This window comes from Vicugna pacos, chromosome 17, assembly GCF_048564905.1.
Source record: "Vicugna pacos chromosome 17, VicPac4, whole genome shotgun sequence".
In the NCBI taxonomy this organism is placed as follows: domain Eukaryota; kingdom Metazoa; phylum Chordata; class Mammalia; order Artiodactyla; family Camelidae; genus Vicugna; species Vicugna pacos.
The window spans coordinates 9,378,826-9,401,109 of NC_133003.1; the positions used below are offsets into that span (position 1 = coordinate 9,378,826).

Here is a 22,284-nt window from a genome sequence, read left to right on the forward strand (position 1 = left end):
TATAGTCTCAGAGTAACATAGTGTTCTCTGTATCAGCATTTGGCTTCAAGTAACAGATTACCTAGGGGAGTAGTTTAACAATAAAGATACTTAATTGCCTCGTATCACAAAAGGTCTGGGAAGTGGGCACTTCTAAAGTTAGTGCAGCATTTCAAAACCATTATCCAAGACCAAGACTTCTCCCCATTCTGTGTATGTTCACTTTTTAATTTAGGGTAATGACCTTACAGTTACAAGGTGGCTGTCTGAGCTCCATGTATCATGTTCTGACACAACAATGTTTCTGGCATTCAGGGTGGAAAGGGGGGAAGAATGCTCTCCTCTTATGTATATATATCACCTCTACCAGAAACTAAAATCTCCATTTCACATTCCCCCACATCATATTGGCCATATCTGTGTCATACAGTGACTGAGCTGCAAGAGGGTTGGGGGTGTGGTTAGACGAGTATTAGAAGAGAGAAGGAAAGGAGGTTGGAATGGCTGTAGAACAGATGATCTACAATGTCTGACACATTCTTCAGAGCATTTACCAGAATAGTAATTAAACAATTAAATATGCACATTTTTTTATTGTGTCCATTTTTTTCATTATCTCCTCTGTGTGTGAGATTATAAACTCATTGGCTACAAGGATGCTAGAATCTGTACAGTGTCGGGGGTCTGGCCTGTGTGGGAATCAGTTAGTGGTGGTTGAACGAATAAAAGCATGAGAGAGAAAAACAGAGGCAGAAAATAGGTATGAAAAGGATGGAAGGCTGCCAACACAGAGCTTAAGCTAATGGTCCTATCTCATAATTCGTGGTTCAGCTTTCCACTCCAGTTAATTTGAAAACAATCTTTCATCCGAAAAAAAAAAAAAAAGGCCTCTTTTTGGAAGTGCTCCAGTCTTTGCACAGTGAATGCAATTTTCCTAACCTCTTAATTCCCCACCATGTGAGTAGACATACGATTGTTTTCATCGAGATCCAGGGATGAATTCTTCAAAAAATAAAACAATTTCAATCCCTGTTATAGAGTTAGATGACCTAGAAAATTTTAAATTGCCTCAAGTACATGACTGCAAATCAATTCCTGGCTGAATCACTCAAATATCACTCAACAAGAAAAATGTATAAAAGCCAGAAAGTTACTTAAAAGAGTAGTTACAAAATTGGGGGGATAAATTTTCCACTCCTGACAGCATCACACTAACAGATAAGGATGTCATTCAGATCATCCAATTAGGGAGCAAGTGGATGTAAAATGCCTGGCACAGGAAGAATGCTTGGCATATTTTTGTTTATCTAGACTGCAGGAAAACCTGGGTTTACTCCTGCCTCTCTCACGTCCTGTATAGATAACTATGAGCAAGTTGAGTGTGTTCTTTCGTTCACGAATGGTATCATAATCTTAAACTACCTTTCAATTACAACATGCAGTTACTCTACAATTTAAAAACTTAAATGAGTTAAGTTAAATGGCATTGAATGCAGCCAGTGGCAGCCAACCTAATAAGACACTGAGAAATAGATTCATATCCCAAGAGTCTGTCTGTCTATAGGCGCAGAATCTGTTCATAGTTTCTGATGAGCATGCTGTTTGGTCATCCCAAAACACAAAGGACACTGACATGCAAATATCACATTTTTTTTTTAAAGAAAGTTGTAAATATTCACACATACAAGACTAGATTTCAGGCTTTAAATATGGTTGTTATCTGAAGTAAATTTCTTTAAAAAGAAAAAGTGACTTTAGCATTGGCAAAGGGAGTCCCCTAAAGAAAAAAAAAACTAAACAGATGGCTGAGAAAGACCACCCACGTGCTGCACTGCAACACAGATCTCGAGGAGGCATTTCTAAGAATGAAGTGGCACTTCCCCGCCTGGGCCACGTCCCACAGGGCTCCTTGTTTAACCCACAGAAAGCACAAGGTTTTCACCTCTAACCAAGGGGAACCTCAGCTCACTCGCTCACAGCCATCCAGATGAGGTTCCAGCTCTCCCCAGTGCTCCAGCAGAAGCTAGGCACCAGCCACTTGAGACAGGAAATTCCCTAATAAATCAGTGTTTGATGATCAGCCCTGAACCAGTATCTTCCCATAGAAACGGGCTGTTAGCCCCAGCTAAGCACTGCTAAGCACCAATTTAATGTCCAACACCCATCTGGTCTTCTTTCTAGTGAGCAGGCTTCAAGATAACTTAAATCCTAGACTTAATCAAGGGGGAAAAAATTCTTGGCAATGTTTAAAACTGAGTTTTTAAAGTAAAATCCGAACAAGGGTGAGAGAGACCATCTTGCTGTAGCTAATGAGATTATACAATACCGAAGCCAAATCCACCAAATCGCCTGAGCAGAAGCCCTTGATCTTTTATCTGAGCCTCTTCGTCTTTCCTTCTGATGCTATCAGCATTTACCAAAGAGCTCCATCAACATGCAGCCCCAGGCACCAAACACCAGCAACAAACGTGTCCTCTGCAAACAGCATAACCCAACCCCCCCCAAGCCCAGAGTCCATAAGAGGAAAACTCACGGATTTGTCCTTCACAAGGAAAGCACAGCACTGAATTCCAGCCATGAGCATCTTGTGTGGGTTCCAGGCCACAGAGTCAGCCCTGTTATGTTAAAGCAAAGGACAGGGCAGGGAGGAGAATCAGTTTCCACCAGTGGGGAAAAAACGTGATCCCTAGCAGCAAACAGATTCAGGCCCTCCTGTAACGGAGTAGGACCCCGCAGGGCCGTCCGGGGACAGACCCCCCACCCCGTATTCTCTGCTGCAGCTCCTCTCTGAAGGAGCCAGTATCTCATGTATATGTCCTGAGTTTTTTGGATACCAAAAACCACCACCAAAGGGAAGAAATGAACTACTTGATGATCAAGAGCACGTAGCCCCCAGACCTTCTGGTGCCCGAGGATTGATGGTGTTGACCGCCCTGTTCCCTCCACATCAACCAGTCAGAGGATTGTGCACGAGCTGATCGTGCACCCCGAGACCCTCCTCCCTCCCCTGGCCTTTAAATAGGCTTTGCTGAAACCTGTCAAGAAGCCTGGGGTTTTCTTGAGCATGAGCCACCCCGTCCAGTAACCCTTTCCTGGCTCCAGATTCCCATGTTCAGGTTTCTTTGGCCCCACAGTGCACTGGGCACGTGAACTTGCCTTTGGTAGCACTCACATCCACGTCAGGGCTCTGCAGGATCCCTTGCGTGAGCGGTTTGAGGAGTCTGGAGTTTGGTTTTTGTTTTTTAAAGCAAAGTGACTACTTCTTTCTTTTTCTTTTTTTGTTTTTGCCTACTTTCCAAATGTCACTTAAGTGGACAAAGCTCAAAGAGCGTCCTTCCACTAAATAAAAAATCCCGTGACCGGGAAACTACATTTACCTGTGGATGCCATGCAGAAGGTTGCGGTGCTTCCTTGACACCAAGGCTGAGCCACCCCAGGAAGCCTGTTGAGATATTTGTATAATCAAAACAGTGTTATTGCAATGTGACCTGTTTACCAGCCAGTCGTCACAGAAAACCCCAAGTGACACCTCCATCTGTCTCATTTGATACTTTAAGTCAATGTTAACTGATGTGTATGTACCCTAGGAAATTCTGGTCACTGGCTCTCCTCGGGCAATCAGAACCTCATCTCGGTAGAGGGGCCCTCATTGACACTTAGGATTTAAATTCTCACCCACATTATAAAGAAATAGGTATATGAACTCATTGAGTTGCCTGTGGACAAAAAGAGGGTTAAAAGACACAGTAATCTCCCTTTCAATGGGAAGAGTGGAAATCAGACAATAGCTTATCAATACTGACACTCTGCTGCATCCAATGTACAAGCATGGACCACGAGACCTGGCTAAGGACTCGCGTTCTGTATGATGAACAAGGCACGTGCTCGCCAAGGTGGACAGAAGGGAATCCCGGAACCCATAGCCAACGAGGGTGGGCTAGGTGGATCCTGTTGTTGAAAAAGTAGATCTTTTCAAGCCAAACAGCTTTCAGAAATATTTGCAAATCAAAAATGTGAGAGTGGGAGAGAGGAAGCCTGGGATGTAAGGAAGTTATTCATCGGAGCGGTAAATAGAATGGTGGAGGAGCTAAGAATAAGGAGAGGAAAGGAAATCTCATAGTCAGCAAGTCTGGATGGGAGGGAGGAAGAACTGATGTGAGAAATAAAAAAGTCAGCTGGGTGCTTGAAATGGAACAGGCTTGTAAGTGTTCATGTGTAGGGCAGTGAAGGGTGATTGCAGTGGGGGAACATGAGGAGGACCAGCCTTGAAAGGGAAGCGGAGGCAGGGTGGAATGGAGAGACAGCTGCCTCTAAAGCCCATGATTTTAGATACAGTGTTTGCCACTCCCCCTGGACCTAGGATGGAGGGCAAGTGAGACACTGTTACAAGTGTGACTGGGAGTGTGAGAGTGCAGGGGCCACAGGCAAGAGGTGGGCCAGCCCTGAAGTCCTGGTCTGAGGCAGAAGCTGGAATCACATTGGCTCGCATGAACAAAGAATAGCCCTGGAGGCAAAAAAAAAAATTCCAGCACAACTAAAGTTTTTCTTGTTTGGCTGTTTGAAAATACATTGTAAGCAACCAAATTTAAGACACTTTCAAATGTAAGCGTGCCATTTTTTTGTGTGCTGCTAAGAAGGAAACAAAATGAGATCAGCATACTGATCTCAAGTACACTGAAAATATAAGCAAAATATGCATGCCTTAGAAATCATACAATATGGTATATATGCAGGGCTACTTTGTCTTATGGAAACCCCAGAACAACAAGCAATCCTAATTACACTTTTAAAGAGAAATAAAGTAAATATCAGGCTTTAATATTTTTAAAGGCTCTATAAAATATCCTTTAGAATACTTCAAACAGGCCAAAGTAATAACTGTAATTTTATTAATTTTTTATCTTTAAAGTTAATAAACTACCTGTGGTATATGAAGTTTCTTCAAGAGAAGTTACAAGCTCCTGCATAAAACTTTATGAACTGAACAGATGTCTGTAACATGAGAGGCTAAGTGAGCACTGTCTCTATGTCAGAGCTGGTTTCTGTAACAGACAAGATGAACTGTTGTCAAATTTAACCTAATACTACAGGCATTTGACTAGATGCCTCTTACGTGCAAACAGAATAATTTGTGTGGCTTCAATCTTTCCTGGTAAGAGTATTTTCTTCCAAAATTCAACCTTCGATTTTTTTTTTCAAGAAAGTCTAGAGAGGTTTTCATTCATACCTTATACACTACAATTCTCTCTACACCCCATAAATCTCTTAATATCATTCCCAGTTTGGGAAACTGCGGTAGTTACTCTGTTTTACATAAACTGTATAATCCATATTTGATGTTTCTTTTATGAGAGAATTTTTAAGTAAAAGTGCTGATATATTTGATTTTTGCCCCTATTTCCGCAGTCACAAAAGTACTCACTTCACATTATCTTTTAGGACGTAACATATTATTATGCTTCTAAATTCCATAGAAGTCAATAAGATATAAGTTGAAATGTGAACAGATACAAACACTACAATCCCATCTGAAGAAGTCACAAATAATCTACTTGACGTATGCTAGGAGAGACTGTGACTCGCGTGAGCTTAATATCACCACTGCTGCTTTTACCAAATATTAGCTTACACTTAATGAAAGCCTCGAGTGGCTGAAAAGTCCTCTCCATATTATCTCATTGACACTTTACCCTGGAGGCATACAATCACCCAGAACATAAAATTATGTGTAGGTATATCTCCCAGATGCTCAGCTACCTTCTGTTCAGCACGTCAAAAACACTGTCCTTTCTTTCCTGATAAGGAGGACACGAACCACTCACTCGGCAGAGGAAAGTTCCCTCCTCAAGTCTCATCCGCGTTTTCAACAGTGCCTTCTACTGGGTCAACATCAAACTCATCGACTCCTGATTTCACACACACACACACACACACACACACAACCCAAGCCAAAATGCTCAACAGGCATTCATCACTGGTTGAATTTAACTTTTTAACCCTGAATGAGTAGAATTTTAAGAGTTACTTTTAACTGAGGAAAAATTGATTGAGAACAACCCCAGGACCTACAAAATTAACTGGAAGAAAAAAAGCCAACTCTCTAACTTAGAAAATTGTAAAGAATATAAATGATTCCAATCCCTCTCAAACAGTTATCTACGACAGATCCAGATAAAACCTGTTTTAATTATGGTGCAATTAAGTTATCCTTAATTTTTGCATTTTCCAGCTGAACGGAATCACAGAATTTTAGAGCTGGAAGGCACTTCATTGACCGTGGCAATCATTTTCCTCTTTACACATGAAACCAAAGCCCAAAGGGCTGGGATCACAATGAAAAAGAGGTGGGTTAGAATCCAAAATCAGCCTCTTGACTCCACAGTCCCAAATGTGTCCCTCACACCGTGTTGCTTCAGGGACCGAAGATATGATTCCTGAAAGAAGAGGCAATTAGATAAAATTTGGAAACCTACAATAAAACGTGCATCAAGCCTTGGGATCTTCTTTACTACCTTACAGGAAATGACGTACCTACTTCCCCTAGTTGGAAATATACATTTAGATAACAGGAATCGGGGATCTGACAGTTGGTCCCGAGAATATGAGAAACTTCCCACCAAAGCTGCCAGAAGGCTGGAAAGCGAACCAGACGTGCGCACGCGGATGCACTTACGTCCACGTGGAGCCAGAGGCCATGCCGCTCACAGACGTCAGCTATCTCGTTCAGAGGGTCAAAGGCCCCCAGCACCGTCGTCCCCGCGGTGGCACAGACGAGGAACGGTGCCGTGCCCTGTGCGAAGGACCACACGGGAGGAGGTTAGGGATTGTCATCGTCACCGCTAAGTCTGTGCCGAGCCCGGTCGGTAAACAAAAGGGTTACCCACACATATGTTTACTTGGCTTCTTTGGGGATAAGCATTAATTCAGTGAGTGTCTTTAACCAGCTCCATCATCTGGCCGCCAGTCATTACGAACAGGCTAAGGGACAGAACGGGCCCTGACAGCAGGGTTCCCCTGCCCCAGCTCCACGAGCGCCCTGGGCCTTGTTCACCCTTGTTTTCTTTCTTAGCCTTTCCTGCTCTGTGGGTGCCCCAGGTACACAGTCAATACCCTCAGCAGCAATGGCACACGGGTCTTCTGCGTGATTCCAGGCTCCTTCCCAGGGAGATGCACGGGGGCCTCCCCTATCAGCACCGTCACTCTTCTCCAAAATGAGAAGGAACAGGCTGGGAAGACAGGCAGCCAGTGCCAGGGGCAAACCACGCAGGACTGTCTGCTTGTCACCTGGGGAAGTAAGTGCAGTGACAAGACAAGGGATGTGCCCAGGTACAAATTTGGCATCAGAGGGGACGTGGTAGCTTCACTGGGATGCACTCCCCTGAACAGGTGCCTCCCGCAACAGACAGTCGTTAAAATGTGCTGGAAACAAGCCCCTGCATCCTTTCTGCTGTGGCTGTTCCTCCTCACACAGCTGGGGGCTGCATCCTGCAGAGAGAGCAGGTGCCGCGGGAGACAGGCAGGAGAAGGAGAAGGTGGGAACCCGCGCAGAGATGAATGGCGACCCCAGCCAAGCCAGCCAGGCACGCGGGTCCCACCAGGGGTTTCTGGCACCAGGCAGGGGAGAGCACATGAGTTGGGGTTTTTAAGAGCCACCCCAATTTCATGGCAGAGGTGTGGCTCTCTGCGGAAGTGCCTTGAGGGGGAAATTTGCAGACAAAGAAGGGGTCAGGGGAGCAAGCAGAATTCTGATCCCAGAGCACCAGAAATAAGTGACCAGAACGCTTACTGCCCATCAGTCACTTTACCTCCATTTAGGATGGAGTCATTTTCCCATTGTCAGCTTTAACTTGAAGGGCACTTGTTCTTGCAATCTATCTTTATGTCTCATTAAGTGTCAGGGGTGTTCAGTTTGAACTGGATTCATTCCAGGCTAGCTGATCTCTGACAGAAAGAAGTTATTTCTCAATGGAAAGTGGGGCAAAGCAAGGATGCTTGATCCACATTTCTAAGCCGAGATGCACAGGAATGAAGCAATGGTCCACAATGAATCCATTTGCCATTTGGGGAGGTGGGTGTGACACATGGAACCCAGTCCACCAACCCCCCAGTAGGTGACAGAGCCCTGGGAACCACAGGCTTGGGGACTTCTTCTCTGTACTCAACTACCAATGGATTATGTCTTTAAAACGCCCCTGACCTAGAAGAAATGAGACCAGATTTACAGCAATCATTAAGGGCAATAGAAAAAGTAATTCACTAAAACCATTGAAGCTGTCTTGAATGGTTGGGCTTGCCTTGTAAATGATACGACATCCTGAAAACTGTGAGAAGATATCTATGCAAGCTCTTACAGCCCATTAATGAGTTTTCCTCACCCCTTTAACAATTTGGGTATAAATATAAGACCCAGGAATTAAAACTTTTGTAATCTGGATTTAACCTCCCGGCTTCCTCCCTTTTCTCGTATCTCATACTATTGATGAGAGAATTCAGTGGAAACTGTACTGACTGTGTGTTGCCAATGAGCCGTATTCCCTAAGAAATTTCTGGCGTTTCAGACACTCGTGTACAAAAATACTTCCCATTATTCAGTGTTTATACTAGTTTTATCTTTTTTAGAAGCACTTTAGAACTTCTGATGCTTCTGTGGGTTTCACCATCTTTGCAATGGCGTGAAGGTGAAGGTGATGGCTCAACAGGTTTTCTAACAGATTGTGGCTGGCCCAGGAGTTAAATCCCAGCAGGAAAAAAAAAAAGTTGACGTACTATTTCCTTTATCTGTAACAGTATGAGTTAAAGCTTGGGGAAAAAAAAAAAAAACTAGGTCTGAAGCTACTGAGAAAAAGAAAACTAGTCTTCGGGTGTCAGTATCTCAGAATGCACGCAAGCTTTGTCCTGAGTGGCTCTAGGCTCGAGTGGCAGCTGACTTGAAAGGCAACCAAGGCGGCACACCACTTCCAGCCCCACTGCCCCACTTTCTAATGTGCCTAAAACAATTTTCACTTTTTCAAAATTTCTCTTTTCAAGTTGTCAACTTTAGGCGAGGTCGGTTTCATGTCCTTTCATTGTCAAAGCAAACAAAAATTTGAAGGATGAGAAATAATGACGGCAGTGAAGTGGAGTTCTTAGTGACAGAGGAAAACAAAAAGCTGGGCTATCTTTCAGGAGGCTCGGCACTGACTCACTATTCTGAAAATTGGTAAATAAGAGGAAAGAATAAAATGTTTATCCTGTCTTGCTCGTTCAGACTGTTTCCTTAGGGAAACCACACAGGAATGCGGGAACACAAATATTCATGGTACCATGTCTGCTGCTGAGTGGAGAAGAAACGAGAATGAATGAGAACACTGCCTAATGAAATAATGGGTCTAGAGAATGATGACAAATGGCAGCAAAACCCATGTGGTGAGAGGCAGATGCTGAGCTCTGTGATAGACGCACTGATGATATTATCACGAAAAGGCTCCAGATGTCTCCTAACTGAAGGACATCATGCCCCTCCGTCCCCAGATGCCTTCCTGGTAAAAAATTCCGACCCGAATCACATTGTGTCTCGATATCTAACCATCAAATTACAGTAAACATGGAGAACAAGTGGGGAGGTACAGCGGGAAGGAGCACTTAGTCCCAAATTCTGGATGGAATCGACAAAATCCACAGTGTGGAAAACTCTGCAAGACAAAGGCCCTGGTTTCTTCAACAGGTCAATTGTGGGGGTAAGGGAAGAAGGGGAAAGATATAGATTAGAAAAGATCTATGTGATAAATCAACCAAATGCAACACATGGACATTACATGAATCCTGATTCAGATAAGCTGACTTTTTTTTAATAGCAATGGGAGAAATTTTAATACAGAGTGAATATTAGATGATATTAAGAAATTATTCTTTCTTATAATGATTTTATGTTGGTTTTTTTTTAAGGAGAGAGTACATATCTTTTCAGATATACTGAACTATTTATAGATCAAATGATAGGATGTGTGGGATATGCCTCAAGCGAACCTAGTGGTGGCAGGAGGAGATGGCGTGCAGATAATACAGAAAGGAGCATGAGGTAACGATTGCTGAAGTTGCATGACAGGTGTATGGAATCTCATTATGTTAGTTTTATATTTATTTGAAATTTTCCATGATGAAAAGTTTAAAATTCAAGAAAGAAAGAAGGGAAGGAGAGAGAAAGGGGGGAGGGGCAGAAAAGAAAGGAAAGAAAGAAAAGAAAAGAAAAAATAGAAGAGAAGAGAAAGAAAAGAAAGGAGAGGAGGGGGAAGAACAAGCATTAATGACAAAGTTCTTTTTAGCAGGAACTTCTGTAGGAAAAGATAAAACTTGATTTTTTAAAAAAAGGGATAAAACTAGAAGGTGATATCTAGGCTTCACAGCAGAATGAACAGGTTGTAACATAGAATTCTACCCGAGAGATAAAGAAATCTGATCATCAGTATCACCACACAACTATCAAATCCACTTATCAATGGAATGTTTTTTTAAATGTAGATCTAGGGATGCACAGCTGAAGCCAGTACCTCTGCAATAGAGGCAGAATTGTTAAGAACAGAATTTCAAGCAAGTTCAGAGATCTAGCATGCTTCAGAAAGCTGGATTTTATGGAAAAAAAATTTTTTAAATATAAAGAGTAAAATAACAGAGCTATAATATTACAACTTAACAAATAAAAATAAAAGAACCCATCTTTCCTAAAGTGTCAAGCCCTCTGAGGAGAGATACACTTATATTCCAGCTTTTGAGCAGTCACCTCTGACGTTGCTGCCTATTGGGAAATTACGGGAGAAGGGTCTGAAGCCCCAGCAGTGGTGGGGACCGCGGTGGGATGAGGGGGAGTCAGTGGAGTAGCCATACCTAATCTAGCAGGCTTTTGGTCCAAGAAGCAAGATGGCCAGCACCAAGACAATAATTACACACCTAAAAGCAGATGTCCAGGCCAGGACTCGCCATCCCCAGCAATGGACGTGTCACCTTTAATGCATCCTGGCAGCCAAGGGACAGTGGGTCCTCTGCCTGAGCGGAAACACTGGACCCAGACTGAATAGGGATGATGCTTGTGGATGGGCTTTGGGTGGAAACAGCCTGGGAGGACAGTTTGATCAAGACGTCAGGAGTCATCCTGAACGCAGCCCCCCGGAGCCAGTGGGTCCGGCCTGCGGGACCCTCAGTCAGGAGCTCTGTGGGAGTGTGGGCGCTGGGGCCCTGCTGCAGAGGCCGGGTTCATCTTTTGAGGCTAATTCTAGGCAAGAATCCTGAAGGCAGTGATGTCAGTGTTCTAAGAGGCTCCGGCCACTCAGGAGTGAGAACATTCAAGAATCTCCACAGATCGTGCCCAGCCAAGCCCCCAGAAATAGCACCTCCATACACGAGCTTCCCGCTTAGTTCTAACGGGCTCTCCTCGCTTTCCTGCATGTAGAACGGGCCTGGTTGCTTGCCCTGCATCCTCCCCCTTGCTCCCGGACACACGTGCACATCTTCTCTCCCTCCTCCTCCCCTCTCACCTCTTTCTTGGCTTGGCAGACTTGCTTCTCCAGTTCCTCAGGTATCATCTTACCTCTAAGAGACACAGTTGAGACGTCCAGTTACATTCAGTAGTGAACAGACATTGGTGCTGCTGTTTTAAAGGTATGACTATCCCCCCTCACTCCCACCAGGCTTCTGGTTCCGATCACCATTACCTTTCATCTGTTTCCACAAAGCAAACGTTCTCAGTGCCAATCCCAAGAAAAGAGGCTGCCTTCTTCATGGAGTAATGACACTAAATGAAAAGAGGCAAGGGGAGAGAGAAGACATGAACACATAGCATGAAAAAAGGATGCTTCTTATCCATCTGGGTGTAAGTCAGATGGGTGAGCCCAGTCTTTGGGATATTATTGCATAAAAGAAAAAGAAAGTAATAATTTAATGGAGCTCCTTTGTATAGTGGTTGAAAATACTGACTTTGGTTTGGGTCAGAGAAGCCAGGATTTAATTCCAAGTTTTCCCAGTTATAGCTATGAAATCTGGAGCAAATAATGCACACTTGCCATTACCCTATGATCCAGCAATCCCACCTAGGCATATATCCAGAGAAAGGTCTAATTTGAAAAGATACACACACCTCAGTGTTCATAGCAGCAGTATTTACAATAGCCAAGACATGGAAACCACCTAAGTGTTGACTGACAGATGGCTGGATAAAGAAGTTGTGGTATATATATCTATGATGGAATACTATTCAGCCATAAAAAGGATGAACTGTCTGCCATTTGCAGCAACATGAATGGACCTAGAGATCGACATACTAAGTGAAATAAGTAAGACAGAGAAAGACAGGTATCATATGATATCACTTACATGTGGAATCTAAAAAAAAAAAATACAAATAATTTATTCTCCAAGCCTCGATTTCTTAATCTATAAAGCTGGCCATGTCAACGCCTTTTCCGTCAGCTTGTCACAGAGTTAAAAGTGATAATACCTGTAAAGAGCTTAGCATAGAGCTGACATACAGAACAAACTCGGTCATTGGAGGCTCTTGTTTTCCTTAACATTGAGAATAGTTTCTCTTGATGCTACTAATAAGACTCAGCATTAATGGAAGCAGAACCTAGCCCACTGCTGCCTCAGAACCCTCTCAGGAGGGAGCATGACGCTGTCTCAAATACTGTGATCACGACCACAGAAGAATCCAATTATTTTCAAGAGGAAATAATGGGTTAGAAATGCTGATCAGGCACTTGACCCATCTTGCTTAATACTGAGTATAAGGCTAAAATTAGACACACAGGAATGTGGCTAAAATCATAATCACAAAAGTAATAATAATTTATAGACACATGATAGGGTACAGCCCTGGCGGGAATGAGGCTAAGAGCTGGCTTTAGAATTGGTTGGGGTCAGAGAAGACAGGATTTAATTCCAAGTTTGGAATTAGGTCCAGTCTATTTCTCTCTGGCAAGTAGTAGTATGTAATTTTAGATTGTTGAGTCTTTTCCCCCTACTATATAAAACCTATAAAATAATTAACATTCCAACATGGGAGATGTCGCTCTTTATACATTAGTGGGGACAGGTGGTCAATTAATTCTTTTTCATGCCAGAAAAAAATGAAAGTGCTAAAGGACATTATTGTACCAAAGAACCTGAGTAATTTAATTTGCAGATATGAATACATTAAAAGAGTAGTCATGCCTTCAAACTTAACTTGATATAGTCCCTCAAATGTGGCAATTTTTTCCCTCTTTTGTCAAGAGAATTTTATTGGGAGCTCTTTTTTTTTAACTCTGTAAAAATAAATGCAGAAGTAACACCATCAGGAAAAAAAATGAAACTATCCTAAATAATTTCCAAATATCAAATAGGACACATTCAAAATGCCTGTAGGATGCATTCATTTCGGGTTGTTACGAGAACTTATGCATACTGAAGGGTAAAAATGCACATGAGAACGTAATTAATTCTCTGCTTGTGACATCAGCCCACCAGAACTAAGGACACAGCTAAGGCGAATTATTTCTCAACAGTCTGGGGGCACTGGCACCAAAAGCTATCGATTTCACAATGATAAATCGTAGCCTCCCATCTGACATCTGCCCGTCAGGAAAATCACACTGTTTTGCCCTGAGAAATAGCCAAATACTGCCAACCCAATGGATCTGCTGAATAAAAACCTTGTAATCAGAATAAGAATAGGTTCCGTGGAGCTATCTTTGGGTCTGGCAGGGCCAAGGAGAGTCCAATGTCAATCAGAAATGGAAAGGAACAGAGTAAAAACAAAAAAGTTTGCAAAACTGAAGTCTAAACCTCTGAAAGCATCAGAGAAAAATGCCCTGGAAGGAGGGGAAAAAAAAAATGGAGCCATGCTCCCGACATGCTGAGTAGTTTCAGGAAAGGAAAAACCTAGAAGGCTGGAGTTGAGAAGTAACAGCTGCATTTAGAAACAAGCTGTACCTGCTCCCATCACTGGCAGAAGGTAAGTCAGTTCTTCTAAGACCCAACCTCCCCCTGGCTTTCGCTGGTCCACAGAGATGCACACATCTCAGCGGGCGTTCACGTCTACAAAGATGAAACAGCCGCGGCCCACATGAAAGACAGAACTGCACTGAAGCCTTCCCTCCTGGCGCCAGCAGGGATTTCTTCTGTGACCCCGCGTTTCCCAGTGAATCACTCCTTTCCCACCCGGGGAGTGCGTTCAGGACCTTGTGCATGCTAAGCATGCGCTCTGCCCCCTGAGCTACACCCTCCTGCCTCGGAGTCCTTCTGATGCTGACTAGTTCGATGCTCACATTAGCTCCGGGTGGTGGGGAGGGCAGGAAATAAAGAAAGGAATGGACAGGGACTTTTCTAGGAGCACCCAGCTGGGTCACTCCCTAAAGAAGCAGAGCCAGAACCCAGGTGAACTCTTCATGCTCCGCCCACCTTCCTGAGAAGCACCTGCTTGCCTGTGAATGCGGCAGGGACGTCCAAACCCAGGGCAGCCTCACCAGGAGAGCTGGGCCACGAATAGGGTGGAGTGTTTAATAGGAAAAAAAAAAAAAGTCTGCAGAGGTCATATCCAGGTTGTATTTTTTCTCAGATGTTTTGTTTTATGGTCATGACGACTGAGGTATTTTTTGCCCGGGTTTGAGAAGCCAGATAGAGAGAATGTGTAGTGCTTATTGTGTTGTCTCCTAACTTGCAAACAGACCAAATGAGTGAGTAGAGGGGGAGCCTAACTGTGGGGCTGGCACAGCCTGGGCCCCACGGCTGACTGAAGTACACTTTTGTTTGACTGAGGGACATTAAAGCACAAAAAAAGAAAAAAAAAAGGCATCTCAGGTGCAAAATTTAAGTAGGCATGGCCCTGAGATACGTCCCCTAGACATCTCACCTGCCTCCCGCCGCCTCCATCCTGCCAGAAAGGAACTTGGACAATTGATAGTTACTGGCCTGGGAGGAAAAAGGGTTTCTCTTCTCCCCAGGTGTTTAGTGGCAGACTTTATATTAATTCCCAAAATGATGTCTATAAAGTTAAGGAATTCATCTCCAGCTGCTCATCAAGCCACAAATGTTCTATTACTTTTCTCCATAAGTGCCCTTTTCTTTGGCTCTCGTCTGGCCTGGAGAGGCTACCTTGGATGTGCTGGCAGTTCAGGGACCTCTGACATGATCCTCCAGGTCTCCACCAGCAGCTGAATTACCATGGAAACCTGAGGTGTGTGCAAAGCACCTTGAGCAGTCGGTTGGTGTGCATATTTTGCATTGGATGGTGTGAGACAGAGAGGGAGTAATTATCCTGGTTCTTCAGGGGCTGCGTAAACACTGGAAAAGTAAAGCCACAAAATAAAACAACCTGGGGACATAACCAGGGGGCCATGGGCCAATGCCAGAAAGACAATCAAGGAGGTAGAGCAGAAAAATTAGCATAGGGGTTTAGCATTATTCAGGAAACACAGACTACTTTAATTCTTCTTTTTTTTTCTAACTAAGTAATGAATTGATTTGTTGTAAATAGTGGCAAAGAGGTCACTAAAATATGAATTAAAATAATGCCAACGCCACGACCTGTGTCTCCTCCACAGAGAAGGGGGAGGAACGCACTATAAAGAGGGGGCTGGGTGGATGGGGTCATGCCCACATAGTCAAGGCTGCAGTATGTTCAGAGTCATGGAGTTTTTCTGTGGCATTCACTTTGCTATGGACTGAATGTCTGGGTCCCCTCAAAATTAAGGTGCGTGTTTAACCCCTAGCCTGCAGTGGAATGGGATTGGGTTTATTAGGGCACAAGGGTGAGACTCTCATGAGATGAGCACCCTTGTGAGAAAACGAAGCCAGATCTCACTCTGCCCACAAGCAAGGCCCTGTGAGCACACAGAGGTCTAGATGCCAGGAAGGGGGCTCTCACCAGACACCCAGTCTTCCAGCACCTTGATCTTGGACATCTCCACCTCCAGAACTGGGAGAAATACGTGTCTGTTGTTTATCTCACCTACTCTGTTTTTCGCAACAGCAGCTCAAACAGACTGAGACACACATTTAGTTCTTGGTTTGCTGGCCCCATCTTCTGCTGGCATTGCCGTTAGCCAAGGCATACAGTTTGCTTTTTTTTTTTTTTTTTGCATATTTATTTCCACCGGAGGTTTTAAAAACTACTTTGCTCTGGTTTCACAACTGCATGAGGTTTCCGTTTCTTTTTACTCCCAGTCTGCCAGCTACACCCCTGTTACCAATCCTCCCCGGCATAACCTTCCTTCTAGGCTTGTGTAGAATGTCTTCCCCCTTTCCAGGGCAATTATTCCAGAAAAGAACTCTGGTAAATTTTAAACCAAATGAAGATCAAAAAAGGCCAAAGTGAAAGCACTGAACTGATAGCAGGACCCCTATTTGATCCACTTTCCTAGGCGTGGAAATGGCATTTCACGTGCAGAAGGGACTCTGCATTCTTGATGCATGGGTACATTTCCTCAGGCTGAAATTCCAAGGCTTGGAGCCCAGAGTGGGAAACTCTATCCCACAGCAATCCCAGATACCCAAGTTGTTTCCCTTTTCCCCAGATGTCCACATTCCCAAACATTCTTCTCTTCCTACGGAAAGAATGTCTCATAAGGAAGGGCCTGGGTAGCTGAATTTAGAATCTCAGACTAGATGACCCCTCCCAGATGTCTCCCAGCACGCAATGCCCACTTTGCACTTAGTGGGTAAACTATCCAGATGTCAGGTAGGACAGGAGGAGAACTTAGGGGTGGTCAGGTTCCTGCACAGTTTATACTTTTGCAGTAATAAAGTAACTTTGCTCTTGAAAAAAAGTAACAGGTACAGGAAAATCAAGCTGCAATGAACAGAGGATGGTCGGATTTTGCCTGCCTCACCTGTTTGACAGGGCACCTAGGATGACTGCAGAAGGTACAGAAGCTAGACTCTTCCTGCCAGGGGTGAGGGGAAGACACAGCAGTGGGATGGACAGGGGTACCCACTGGAATCACAAAAACAGGAAAGAAAAAAAAAGGCATCTATTCCAAGACAGACTGCATTTAAGCCGTGCCGTCCAGTCTCCCCACATTATTATAACTGGATCACTCCCTCCTCCTACTGAGAGCTAACATTTTTGCCCATCTATTATGCGCCAGATGCTAGCTGGCACGCTCCAACTCATTCAGTCTTTGCAGCAACCCACTCGTCGGTGATAACTCGGCTCATGTGGCTGCTGGGTTGTTTAATGGCCCCGACTTTTCAGTGCTCCTGGTGCCAATCCCTTCTCCAGGTGACTTTGCAGCCAGTCTCCTTAAGAGGTGAAGTCTCTTTTCCCACTCCTTGGATCTGAGTTCCTGAGACAGACTTTACCAAGAAAATGAGGTAGAAATGACAACGTGCCAGTTCTGAGCCTTAGGATTCAAGCGGCCCAGTGCGTTTCCATGCTGTTTTTCACCTGCATCACTGCCATGACAACACACCTGGACAAGCCTGCTGGAGGATGAGAGACTCATGGAGCATCACTGGAGTCATCCCTGCCCAGCCACTCCTAGGTCAACCATCAGCCAGTCAAGCACTAGAAACATAGGGCACCCAACCAAGAAGAGCAGAACGGCCCAGCTATCCCCCAATTTGTAAGTAATCATATCTAACTAGAGTTCTATGCCATTGGGTTTTAGGGTAGACACAAGAGCTAACGAATACACTCATTTTTGTGCATTAGGAAACTGAAACACAGAGGAGTTCATCAACTTACTCAGGGTCACTCAGATAGTAAGTAGTGGAGACAGAAATTGATACCAGGCAGCCTAGCTCAAAGCCAGTGCCCTTTATCTACAATCGGACCTCCTATTGCAGTGGAGAGCAGAATAGGGGAGTGTGTGTGTGTGATGTTCACTGGTACCAAATATCTCCCCTTCCTCTGGGAAAGCCCTTGTATTAGCCATTTAAAGCAATCAACTTTACAAGGAAATATGAGAAGACATGGCTGGTATGAGTAGCAATCATCGAAGCTCTAATAAGTAAGACATTCAAAGAAGAGATTCATAGAGACAGACAGCACTTTCAAATTAAACGTTGTGGACTCTAAATTATAAGTAAAGGTGATGTATAAAATTGGGTGGCCAGGGGTTACAGTATCAAACCCGTCAGGATTTCCTTCAGAACGAAACCTGACGTTGTACTCAGGCAGGCACACACACGGATTACTCACACATAGATAGGATGAGAGAACAGAGGAGCCCCCACTCACACAAGCCCTCTTCAATAGCGCGTTCATTCTCAGAAAATCTGTATCTCATACCAAAAATGATTATTTTTACCTCTGCTGATGTGAAAAGGATTAATCTTGGCAAGCCAGACAGCCCCTTTTCCTTAATGTCAGGACAGAATTTGTATCTAGCTAAATTCATGGCATACATGTTGGACACTGAACCACCTGCAAAAACAAAATTGAAATGGCACGTTTATAGCATGAAGTCACTGTTTCCTAAGTGCCAGCTATAGTGGGAGCTTGGGTGAGTGTGGCTGCCCTAGTCTAATGACAAATCACTGTCAAAATCACCCCAGCACCGCCCCCATCCTCATCTCCAATTCCAGCAGCACCCAGCCTTGGCCGAGAGAGTTTTGGTCTCTTCTCTCATTCTAGAGTTCTCCTAAGCTTAAAGTTTCCATCGATGGACTTAGGGCCAGTACAAGAAGTCTCCAAGTGAATAATACTCTTTCTGTCTGTATCTCATGAATAAAATGACAACACATGCTCCTTCCTGGTTCCAAAGAAGGGCTGTCAGAGAAACAAAATATGGCTCAGGGAACTTCTTACATAAAATTAATTGGCAAACTTGTGATATAGCCCTTCCAAACTCCCAGCAACAGACACATTCGTTTGTGTTGGATGTAAATCCAAAGTTGTGGACCTCTCATTTGTTAGCGTTTGCATCATTTACATAGCTTTTATGCAGAACAGCATCACTCTGGGGACAGGCCCAGGCTCGACTGTTTCCCAGGCAGCAGGATTCATATCCAACTTTTTGTAATGTGTGCATCTGCAAGGAGCTGTTCCTCACGTAAGACATGAACAAAAATGGAGATGCTTGGGATGGAGGGAGACGACAGTAACTAATTGTACTTACCTGGGTTAAATATTCCATCCCCTTCTTTCCAGCCAATAAATTCAATCATTTTCTTCAGAACTGCTTCTTCCACTAACAGAAACACTGGGGACACCTCATACGTATAACTAGACAGACATAAAAAACACTTCACTTCTATGACGAGAGCCAAACCATCCCTTTGGAGTCCCAAGAAATGCACGTAGAGTTTTATTAGTAAACCAAGTGGCCGTTGAAGTCTTTGGAAGTGAATCCATCAGAAACACACCGTCTGTGGCAGTGCTAGTCATGGTTAGCTAGATGCCGACAGCGTGTGGCCTTAGGGACACACCAGCTGCTCCAGCAGACGTAGTTTACAGGAAACCTTCAATTCCACTGGGAGAACCGAAGCAGTGCACCTGGATTGTTTGTCATGGCCACGAGAAGTGACCCTTTTGCTCCTTGGATGCTGGTTAAAGAAAAGCCATTGTCATGGTAACCAAGTTTATCAGGTTACTACCAGGAGCACCCTGGCAGTCAGCTCTAGACCTTGGGCTTCCTGCACCACACCCCTGGGCCTGGACAAATGGGAAGAGTGCTGCAGGACATCCATTATGAAGGGATGACTTCACTACAGAGCACTGCCTGGATCCCTGCCATGAAGGTTTGCTGCTCTGGGATGGCAAGCTGCCATCAGACAGCTCTGCTAACACAGCCCCTTCAGGCACTGCCTCAGCTCGGGGGAGCTACCCCTCCAAGGCCACGCCTTTTCTTGTGGCGGCCCAGCAAGAGGTCGACCTGGGCCTGGGCGTGCGGCCCAACTCCAGACAGCACTGAAGGGCCAGGGTCGCTCCAGAGGTGTCCATGGGGTCGGTCGAGGTGGTCTTTGAGCCTGCGTGGTGGCCTGACTCCTGTCTGTGCCCATTCCTGCTTCCTCCCCTAAAATCCCCCGTGTTGCTCCCAAAGATACTTATTCCTTAATAAACATCCTGCTCACTAAACTCTATCAGGAGCAGCTGCCCGGGAAGCCAACCTGGGGCAGTTACCACGTAATTTTACAATGTTTCTTCCTTTTTCCAGGTAACTGGAGGGTGACCAAATATGCAGCATCTCCTTCTCTAACAATTAGGCGGTTACATTAAACTGAATCTGAACAAATGTGTACTCTAAACAGGTAAGCTAAGCAGACACATTTAAATTTATAGTCACGGAATTTAATGCAATTATTTTACCATCCAGAGGAAAAAACTGTGGGAAGGAGACAAATATAAAAAAAAAAAAAAAGCACACCCACTGTGTCATCACCTCCCAGCGTGCCCAGCACTCTACAGACATTACATCATTTTTCAAACAACTTAGGTTCTATTTTCAGCCATGCTAGGAAACCCGTTTACATACATTGAAAGGGGTGGGGTGGGGGAGTATATACAACTGCAAATAAAAGTGAAATAATCGTTCACTTTTTTTGTAAGGAAAAAAATACTATTGAACTTGTCTTTGAAAACTAGCTCAAGCGTAAATCTGGAGTACGCCCGGACATGGAGGGGGGGCGCCACGCAGAATGAATGCCCCTATGGCCTGGTGACATGTTGAGTGGACTGTTCAGCTTAGCAGCAGTTTGATACTTCAAAAAGCTCTGAATATTTCAGCAAAAGAACCCAGATGGGAAATAGAAATCTCAGGACTTACGAGAAAAGGCGCACAGAACTGTATAATTTGACTGCTTTTTCTACCACTTAACCCTTCCACCTATTGTAACCTGGTATCTGGTATTGTCTCGAGTTATTCCACCAAAAATTCTTTACCCCAAGTCGCCAATAACATCCATGTTGTTAATCCAGGGGGCACTTTTCTGTCTTTGTCTTGGTGAACTGCTCAACAGCTCGCTACGGCAGTCGCACCCACCCCCAGGGCCCCCTGCATTCCTGTTGGGCTTCCTCCTTCTCTCTCCACTGTCAGCTGATTCTCCTCCTTCTAACCGTTAAATAGCAGATGCCCTCAAGGTCCAGTCCTAAGCCCCTTTCTGTCCTCACACTACACTCTGTCCTGCAGGCAGTGCTTCTCTCTCTCCTGGTTTGTCTTTTTTCAAAGTGTCTCCCTGCTCGTTCAAATCTCTTGTTGGGCTAAGAAAACATACCTGTGCCTGGACACATCCTTAGAAATTCAGATTTATTTGGCCTAGGTTGGGACCCAGGTCTTAATACTTTTTCTTTTTAAGTTCCTAGGTTGATTCTAAAGAGCAGAGAGAGTTGAGAATCACCGACTTAAGGGATCTCATCCATATCCACTTGGCAATCGCTATCATTCACCAGTAACATCTAAATTTATAACGTGCACATAAATGTCAGAATTCCAGGCCCATATATCTCTCAGATCTCCGAGAGTACACTCCTGGATATGCAAAGTCACTGCGAACTCAAGTGTTCACAACTGAAAACCGAATTCTCACTCTTGCCTTTTCCACCATATACTTGAAAACTGGACCCTCTTCTAATTATTCTCATCTCAGTGAGTGACATGACCATCAACCCAGCTATAAAAGCCGGAAACTCAGGCATCATCTTCCTGTGCTCATTTCAAAGATCCACTATATCATCCAGCCCTTTCTGTTTCACCTTCCAAACACATTTTTTTCCTCTCTATTCCTACCGCTTCTGTCAAAATCCAAGCTACTATCATCAATCACCTGACTAAGGTAACACCATCTAATTGGTCCCCTCCAATCCACTCTCCATATTTCCACAGATCCTTTCAATAAGCAAATGTCACCTAGGGACCTGGAAGCGTGCAGTGGCTTTTTGTTGTACTTAGAATGACTCATAAACATGGCCCATTGGGTCCTGTGTGTCTGGCTCCTATCTTATCTCCATGACATTCCCCGTAGCTCTCCCAGCTACCCCCACCCTGACCTTTCAGTTCATAGCGTATGTCATGCTGTCTCCTGCTGCAGAGCCTTTGTGCATGCTGTTCCTTCTGTTTGGAATCCAGCTCTCCTCTTTTCACCTAGTTAACTGTCACTCATTCTTCAGCCCTTAGCTGTTCCTTCCTCAGAGAAAACGTCCCTGAGTGCCCAACTAGGAAAAATTGTCCCATTTATATTTATAGTATCACACACCTCTCCTTCATATGAAAATTTACATTAATTTTGTGGGTCATTTTGATTAATTTGCATGGAACATCTCTATCTCACTAGATTATTTTGCTTCTTGAAGGCAAAATCAAGGTTCGTTCTTACACAGTATCCTCTCCAGCACCTTAGCACAGACGTGGCTTTTCACAC

At 44.3% G+C, this 22,284-nt stretch overlaps 1 protein-coding gene across 2 annotated transcripts in view; it reads right to left on the minus strand.

The window, feature by feature from the left end:
• Nucleotides 1-22,284, minus strand: part of GADL1 (glutamate decarboxylase like 1) — a 143,704-nt gene that overhangs the window by 79,694 nt on the left and 41,726 nt on the right. For both annotated transcript variants that reach the window (XM_072940917.1, XM_006200751.4), the window contains exons 5-11: nucleotides 19,047-19,153; nucleotides 18,237-18,352; nucleotides 11,664-11,743; nucleotides 11,487-11,541; nucleotides 6,653-6,769; nucleotides 3,357-3,421; nucleotides 2,513-2,594 (exon numbers count right to left, since the gene is read on the minus strand). In XM_072940917.1, the coding sequence (XP_072797018.1) occupies nucleotides 2,513-2,594; nucleotides 3,357-3,421; nucleotides 6,653-6,769; nucleotides 11,487-11,541; nucleotides 11,664-11,743; nucleotides 18,237-18,352; nucleotides 19,047-19,153 (622 nt within the window). The remainder of the gene's footprint in view (nucleotides 1-2,512; nucleotides 2,595-3,356; nucleotides 3,422-6,652; nucleotides 6,770-11,486; nucleotides 11,542-11,663; nucleotides 11,744-18,236; nucleotides 18,353-19,046; nucleotides 19,154-22,284) is intronic.